An 8,722-nucleotide genomic window follows, 5' to 3' on the forward strand; every position below is an offset into this window, starting at 1 on the left:
ACATGAGGGAACATATATAGTGGCTTGGCCAAACCAAAATGGACTCTAACTATAACTTAGCAAAGCTAACTTTTAAGTATATTTTTTGGGGCTTTTTATGCCTTTAATGGACAGCACAGTGGAGAGTGACAGGAAACAGGGAGGCAGAGAGAGGGGGAATGACATGAAGTGAAAGGCCATCCGATACGGGATTCGAACCGGGGCCAACTGCAGCGAGGACTGTAGCCTCTACACATGGGGCGCCTGCTTAAACTACTACGCTACACGACGCCCCAAGCAAAGCTAACTTAACCCAAAATCCCCCCATGATGTTTGGGTGTGGTTGACTGCAAATAAAAATAACCTGTATTAATAACTAATAGAGGTGAATAAGGTTTTAAATGATATTACCCTGTGTGGTTGTTCTCTTGTGTGACTGTGGCCATCACATTTCCATAAAAATATTAAAAAAAAAAAAAAAATATTGAGAAAAATGTAAACATTAAAACATATCTGTTTAAGAGTTTTGAATACAAAACTAACACCTTAGATAGTCTAAAGTAACAACAAAGAAATAAGACACATAAAAAGAAATATATTCTGTGAGTATGCCCACTGTATTCGATAACTGTACACGCCACACCTCTTTTTCTTTTTCAGTGGGGACTCCCTAAAACAGCAGGTCCATGGATGTGAGCGTGGACAAGAACTAGATTAAACATGCATATGCAGGGTATAAAGAGTGCAATGGGTGACAGAGTTCACAAGGCCAGCCTGCAGAGCGTAGCAATGCCATTGCTGAAGCTGGTCCTCCTGCTTCTTCTGATCAGGAGGGTGACTCCTGTGTGCCGGCTGCAGGGAAGGGGACAACCACCTGAGCTGAGCAAGGCTGGAGACTTCATCTTAGGTGGCATTTTCACCTTTCGCACTGGGTACAGAGGCAAGGTGCCCACGTTTCAATCATTACCCAATCCTCCAACATGCCTGCAGTAAGTATGTGATTATGTGGTTTTACTTTGATTTTGTTCAATTATGTGCTTTTTTTAAATAATTTGTGCAAATTAATTAATTTCATATACTTTTTTTTTTCTAGCATCAATGTAAGAGAATTCAAATTTGCCCAGACCATGATCTTTGCAATTGAGGAAATAAATCAAAATCCTGCAATTCTCACAAACCACAAGCTTGGCTACAAGATATACAATTCCTGTGGAATGACAAACATTATGAAGTCTGCTATAGATTTAGCCACTGGGCAGAGGGAGATCGTAGACGAGAAAAACTGTACAAAGGCTGATACTGCCCAGGCTGTACTAGGCCACTCTGGCTCCGCACCCACGATGGCATTTGCTCGGATTATAGGAAGATTTCAGATACCAGTGGTGAATATTTTACTTTTGTTCCACATTTACATAAGTAGTCCACATGAGTATTTTTCTATTTGATTTCAAAGAGCTTCTCTATTAACTTGTCTTATAATATAGTAATAATTACTTAATTTGGGCTATTTCTTGACGATTAATGTGTAATAAACAAATATCTGTTTTGTTAAACTTCTTTGCCACAGCTCAGCCACTTTGCAACCTGTGCATGCCTGAGTGACAGAGAGGAGTTTCCATCCTTCTTCCGAACCATTCCTAGTGATCTCCACCAGAGCAGAGCCTTGGCCAAACTGGTCAAGCTCTTTGGCTGGACCTGGGTTGGGGCAATAAGTAATAAAAATGACTATGGCATCAACGGTATCGCCACATTTATACAAGCTGCACTGGAAGAGGGAGTGTGCATTGAGTATTACCAGGCATTTGAGCAAACAGGTCCTCTTCGTGAGTTAACAAAAGTAGTTGAAACTGTGAAGTACTCCACTTCTAAAGTCATTGTGGCCTTCATGTCCCACAGAGAGGTTAATGTTCTGGCGACTGAGTTGTACAGACAGAACGTTACAGGACTGCAGTGGGTTGGCAGTGATGCCTGGATCACAGATCACTCTCTGACTGACAGCGAGGGACACAGCATCCTGGTGGGCTCCCTGGGCTTCGCTGTCAGCCGAGCTCACATCCCGGGGCTGGAGGAGCACCTGAGGCTGCTCCACCCCTCGCAGTTCCCTGACAGTCCGTTTGTCAGAGATTTCTGGGAGGACACATTCGACTGCTCTCTGAGTGACACCAGGGACGCACAGAGAAAGTCATGCAGCGGCTTTGAGAGCTTACAGGATGCAAAATCGTATTTTACAGATGTTTCAGAGCTGAGATTCACAAACAATGTGTACAAGTCAGTTTATGCAGTGGCTCATGCTCTCCACAATCTGTTCACATGTGAGGAGAAGAAGGGCCCTTTTTATAATGGGAGCTGTGCTGATACCGAACACATTCAACCATGGCAGGTGAGATATTTAAAGAAAAAAAGGGGGTTTATATCCCATAAAACTCAGTTGTAAATTTAAACTGTACAAGATTACAAAGAAAAAAGGCGATCTGCTTTCCTCTCTCCTCTTCTCTACAGGTGCTACATTATTTACAGAATGTCAACTTCACAACAAATCAGGGGGAGAGAGTGACTTTTGATCAGAATGGAGATTCACCTGCAAGATATGAGCTCATAAATTTACAACATGTAACTTCAGGGACAATGCAAGTTGCCACAGTCGGTGTCTATGATGCCACTCTGCCCCGTGAACGTCAATTTACAATGAATGGCATGAAAATAGTTTGGGGTGGAGAAGGTCATACGGTACATGTTCACATTGCTTTGTTCTCACATTTCTGGGTTGTCAGTCACAGTGCCATACTGCATAATATTTCATAATCTACTCGAATAAAATGTGAGGGGAAAAATAATTTCAGTTAATGTCTCTAAATGAAATTTAATTGACATATCAACACCAGTAAAATGAAAAACTGTACACACTGTAGGTCACATACAACTCCTTCACATATTCATGCAGCAGGTGCCTGTGTCAGTGTGCAGTGAGAGTTGCCCCCAAGGAAAACGCAAAGTCCTGCAGAAAGGGAAACCTGTTTGCTGTTATGACTGCATACCGTGTGCAGACGGAGAATTCAGCAACATCACAGGTTTGATTTAGAAACACATACATTTTGCATGTTAAAGTACAAAAATTACCAAAAGATCTACTCATCTTCATTGTCTTTTTCCAAAACAGACTCTATGGAGTGCCTCAAATGTCCCATTGATTATTGGCCAAATACCAGAGGAGACACATGCATCTTGAAGGAAGTTGAATTTCTGTCCTATGCAGAGATCATGGGGATCATTTTAACATTCTTTTGTTTGATGGGAGCAGTTTTGACAACCATGATAGCATTAGTGTTCTTCCACTTCCAGGAAACTCCTATTGTCAGGGCCAACAACTCTGAGCTGAGCTTCCTGCTGCTCTTCTCCTTGACCCTGTGTTTCCTGTGTTCTCTGACCTTCATCGGCCGGCCCTCTGAGTGGTCCTGCATGCTGCGACACACTGCGTTCGGTATCACCTTTGTCCTCTGTATCTCTTGTATTCTTGGGAAAACTATAGTGGTGTTGATGGCCTTCAGAGCTACACTTCCAGGCAGTAATATGATGAAGTGGTTTGGGCCTGCACAGCAGAGACTCAGCGTTGTGGCTTTCACTCTCATACAGGTTTTAATTTGTATACTTTGGCTGACAATCAACCCTCCATTTCCCTTCAAAAATATGAGCCACTATAAGGAGAAGATTATACTCGAGTGTGCTTTAGGCTCAGCTGTAGGCTTCTGGGCTGTGTTGGGATACATAGGGCTCTTAGCTATGTTATGTTTTGTGCTCGCTTTTCTGGCTCGAAAGCTGCCTGACAATTTCAATGAAGCTAAATTTATCACCTTCAGCATGTTGATATTCTGTGCAGTCTGGATCACCTTCATCCCAGCGTATGTCAGCTCTCCTGGGAAGTTCACTGTGGCTGTGGAGATATTTGCTATTCTGGCCTCCAGCTATGGAACGCTGTTTTGTATTTTTTTGCCCAAATGTTATGTTATTTTACTGAGACCAGAACGAAATACCAAAAAGCATGTAATGAGCAAAACGAAAGAGATTCAATATTAACTTTACATTTATATGATTCCTTTCCCTTTAAATGTTCCCTATTTTTTGTATTAGTTATTAAATACCATGTGTCTATTAAAGTTCTGAAGTCATGTTTTGTTTCCATTATGTCAAGGAACCTACCACTCTGAAATACTATAATACCCAATATTAAAAATGTTGTATATTATATGTATTCAATAATCAATGTATGATCTCAATTTGCATTGCATATTTATTTGAGAATTCCTGAACTGTTTCTATCCTTATTAAATCAGTTTGTCAGGAAAATAAAGTTTTCTGTACCTTTTGACTGTCTCACTTTGGCTAATTTCTGCCGCCATACCTCTTAGCATTTATTCTATCTTCCAATAGCTACTTCCGACATGATGATGCACCATGCCACAAAGTAAAAGTCATTTCAAACTGGCTTCATGACCATGACAATGAGTTCAGTGAACTTGGCCTCCCCACTCACCAGATTTGAATCCAGTACAAACACCTTTGGGATGTGGTAGAACGGGAGATTGGCGACGCGAATGTGTGGCTGACCAATCTGCAGAAACGAAGTGATGCAGTCATGTCAACAAGGCACAGAAACTCCAAGGAAAGTTTCAAACAAGCTGTGAAATCAATTCAGTGAAGAACTGAGGCTGTTTTGGAAGCAAAGGGAGGCCAACGTGTTCAATGAGGGTATATGCTTGGTGATTACTGTATTTTTGACTTACATGACTTACATGACTTACATGACTTACATGACTTACATGACAGTAAAATACATGATTTCTTTCAAAGTTATTCAATACTTATTTGCACTGAACAGTTATACACACACACTCACTATTTAGTGCTGGTTTACGGAATCAGCTGTACAAACCTAAAGGCCTTAATAAGCCATGTAAACAGTAATAATTGATAATCAATGGAAACGGGGCTCATGGGTATTCTTGTCAGATTTATTCTGCATGCTTGACATCCTTCAGGTCTTACACAAACAAAAAAATTTGCATGGACCTCTGAGAATGGCCCACTAAGTTGCCTCCTACACCTGGGAAGTATAAAACACATCCTTCCAAGAAACGTGACCGTGCCAAAGGCGAAGCTCTGAGATGACAACAGTCACATTTGTCTTCTTAACACTGTTCACTTGGATGGTGTCCTCTGGCTCATGGCTCAGCCGGGACCAGTGTACTGAGCTCAGTCAGTATGGGCATGATGCAGAGACTAAGGGCTTCAGCTCAAATGCATCATATAAAAATGCTATTATTCATGGCAAAACAAAACTGACACTGACACGTGGAAGGTGAGTGAATTGTTTGTAAATTATGGTGTTTTACCTTTTCCCCATTTCCTCCACTTGAATGTTACTGATTAACTTGCCTTTTTTTTGTCAAGGATACCCCCAGTGTGGTTTACCACAGATTCAGCAGCAATTAGCTTGTAATTTAATGATTTCCTCAGCAGGGACCCTGCCTGAATTACATGGGGGCCTAAACACCATATTGATAGACCCCTCAAAAGACAATTAGACGATCTCTTGAGGAGCTTTTATGAGGCCATTGCAATTTGAAGTCATCTTACTGTAATTATAGGCAAAAATATCAGTCGCACCACTGGGTTCTTATACTTTTCATGTTGCATTGTTAGATTTGAAGACGTTGTTTTACCAGCATTTCACATTGAAATGTCAGTTTAGCTAATGTACAGCTTATAATGGTGAGCAGTTGGGAAAAACTACATTGTATGACAGTAATCCGGTGTTATGAATATGTCACAGTTTGCTTAACAATGTAATCGTGCCCTGGTATTTATAACTTTTTTTCTGTCCTGTTTAGATCTTATGAAATGCGTGCAGCCTCAGAGAGGATTTTAACGCAGGACAGGATCAGAGACTGTATTCTCTTTCCTCATGTGCCTTTGAACTTAATGTTCTTTAATGGTTGTGTGGACCCTTTTGAAAGCATGAAGGAGACTATGAATGGAGAGGAGCAAAACAAGTCTGTCTGCAAATGTAAAATTCAGCAGTTGCTGGTGCATTTCTGCTTCAGGACCAGCTGTAGGCCTAATCTACTTACAACACATGTGAGCAGTAGTCATATTCACCATGCATGTGAAATTGAATCTGAATTTAGTGCAGTGCACTCAGCAATTTTTGCCATTTTTGTGTAGAAAGTCTATTTCTGTTCATGCCAATTTATTATGAAATGTATTAATGAGTCTGTAAATTTCTTCATACAGATGAAGACTGGTTATCACAGCACATATTTGAACTACAGAAGTATCTGTCCTTCATCTGTTCTCCTGAAATATGCAGCACACTGCTCTCACGTCATTGTTCTAGTGGACCACTGGGAAACAATGGATTGTATCTGCATCTGTAAGATACACAACCTTAAGGTTGAACTTCTGCGAGGTGTTTTGTACAGAGAAGTTGATCCTGCATTTCCAGAATCCCTTATCTTCATACTGTCTGAGAGCCAAGTGAGTCTGATGTCCTCTGAAGAGCCAAGAGAGGCTTACATTAGGATCTGTGCACAATGCACTATGGATAAAATCTCACTGTATTAAATACTTCGATATAATTATATTAATATATTGTGATGTAGTACATCTGTCGGAAATTCACTTGAGAATCCCTTTACAGATAAAACAACAAGGTAGGAATGTCTATTTGGCTAATGCTAATTTTTATATCATCAGATGCCGTCAAAGTACTATGCAAAACAGCGTCCAAGAGAAGCATTTCCAACACAAGCAGGTAACATAAAAAAGCAACACAGATGTGTCCTTCAGTACAAAAAGAGCGTACTTAAACTTTTTTTTTCCTGCTGATGGCATCAAATTCACTGTCTACACAGGCGGGGTGGAGAGTGTGCAGCCTGACACCAGAAGATGGGCTGGAAGATTTTTTCTGGCAGCGGTGCTACTGCTTGGAATCTACATGACGAGAATAAAAATATCACAGCACAATGTAAGACCTGCTCATGACAGTAACTCCACGATGGTGATGTTGTTTACCCTGACATTGCAATGCTTTTCACCATTACTCACTGTGCACCAGACCTCTGATTGGTCCAACATTGCTGTTGGGATCTCTTGTGTGGTCTACCTCTCTTGTGCTCTGGGTAGAACTGTACATGTGTTACTTGCCTGCAGGGCTGCTCATACTGTCATGAAGGTGTTTCATCCGACATATCAGCAATTTAGGGCTCTGCCTTTTACCGTGTTGTTTCTCTGGCTGACTTTCAGTCCTCCTTTACCAAATAAGAACATGGAACACTGGTTTGAAGACATACTTGTTGAGGGTAGTGTGGGATCATCACTAAGATCTTGGGCTGTGTTAGGGCAGATAGATCTACTGGCTGCTTTGTACTTCCTGTTTGTCTCACTTCCTGCTTTGCTACAATCCATCCTGACTAAAGTAAATGTTTTGAGTGTCCTCTTACATGTGCAAATGGTAACTTCACTGCAGAATTCAAGGGTACCAACAAAGTATGTACTGGTTATCAAGATCAACAGGTTAATTTAAAGTTACCTTTCAAGCATCTTTCTTTACCATCAAAGCTGTCATACCATATGCAAATTTGAATATGAAGTGAAAAAATGTTGATTGAAAAAAAATCTAAAATATAATCCGTCAATGTCACCCCCACCCCCCTTTTTTTTGTTCCTTGTGATATTAAACATCTAAGCTCCCTGCTTTAATAACCCAGTTTCTTTAAACTTATTTAAAAGTCCTTATCAAATATAAAAGACAAATGAAATAGGAAGCAGAAATATAAATGTGTACCAGTCCCATTAACATCCTCAGTGGCTGAGGTGATGGTACTCTTTATGAATAATTTATTCATTTTTTCTGACACAAAATAGCAGGCAATGATTGAAGTTCATGACAGTTTGATACAGGATGTATTAAGCATCTGTAGCTATGTTTTCATCAGCTCTGCTACATGTTTACACATATTATGCCTGCAAAGAACACTTGTACAAAGTTCTTTATAAGATTATTCAAATTTTTGTTAAATAAATGTCTCCTGTGTGTTCATTTAGGGTCATCTCTTATCATGGTGTGGTAATGTAAAACTTGACAGTAAGCACGCTGTGGGTGACTGTATCTGAAAGTGAAATTTCAAATTCAATTCAAATGTTTGGAAATTCATATAGAATTCTTATATCCCACTAAAACATTAAATCAATGTACACCAGACCCAATTCAACTATGTAAATAAATAAAAAAGAAGATAGTCACTTCTAGGCTCCCCTATAATGCTGAGAATTAGCTTTTATCATGCAAAGGAAAGCTGTTCCACAGTGCTTCTTTGTTTGACATTATGGTTGCAGGAAATTAGATTTGTGACAACTTTGTTTGTCACAAGTGTTTAAAAGCCTTATTAAAACTATTTAGTACTATATGATCAATGTTTTTTTCCTGTGATTAATTACAATCCCTTAATAAAACAATCTTTTACAAGTTGTAAATTTGAACTTTAATGATTAAGTTTAAAAAACTGATTCAGATTGAATGTGTAGATCGATTCGCTTTTACTCTCTATGTCATCAAACAATGACTAAGTGTCTGCATAGATGAGTTGATGTGTCTTTCAATTGCGTTACACCTTACAATGCATTCTCTCTTGTAGCTTAAATATTTGTGATTGAAGTTAAACAATTGAATTTTCTGTTCTGTTTATGT

General features: G+C 39.7%; 1 protein-coding gene across 1 annotated transcript; it reads left to right on the forward strand.

Moving 5' to 3' along the window:
- Nucleotides 1-759: 759 nt before the first annotated feature.
- Nucleotides 760-4,050, forward strand: LOC130168047 (extracellular calcium-sensing receptor-like). The gene is made up of 6 exons (XM_056374627.1): nt 760-968; nt 1,073-1,361; nt 1,547-2,359; nt 2,479-2,706; nt 2,924-3,047; nt 3,137-4,050. Exons 1-6 carry the CDS (start codon nt 769-771, stop codon nt 4,048-4,050), a joined length of 2,568 nt encoding a protein of 855 aa, XP_056230602.1. The 5' UTR covers nt 760-768.
- Nucleotides 4,051-8,722: the final 4,672 nt, after the last annotated feature.

This window comes from Seriola aureovittata, chromosome 4 (assembly GCF_021018895.1).
Source record: "Seriola aureovittata isolate HTS-2021-v1 ecotype China chromosome 4, ASM2101889v1, whole genome shotgun sequence".
NCBI classification, from domain to species: Eukaryota; Metazoa; Chordata; class Actinopteri; order Carangiformes; family Carangidae; genus Seriola; species Seriola aureovittata.

Bases quoted from the DNA above. Each gene is read 5' to 3' on its own strand.
- LOC130168047 (XM_056374627.1), top strand. From the start codon at position 769: ATGCCATTGCTGAAGCTGGTCCTCCTGCTTCTTCTGATCAGGAGGGTG. The intron at 1,362-1,546 runs GTGAATATTTTA...TCTTTGCCACAG, and splicing joins GAAGATTTCAGATACCAGTG to CTCAGCCACTTTGCAACCTG. The intron at 2,707-2,923 runs GTACATGTTCAC...TTCATGCAGCAG, and splicing joins GGGGTGGAGAAGGTCATACG to GTGCCTGTGTCAGTGTGCAG.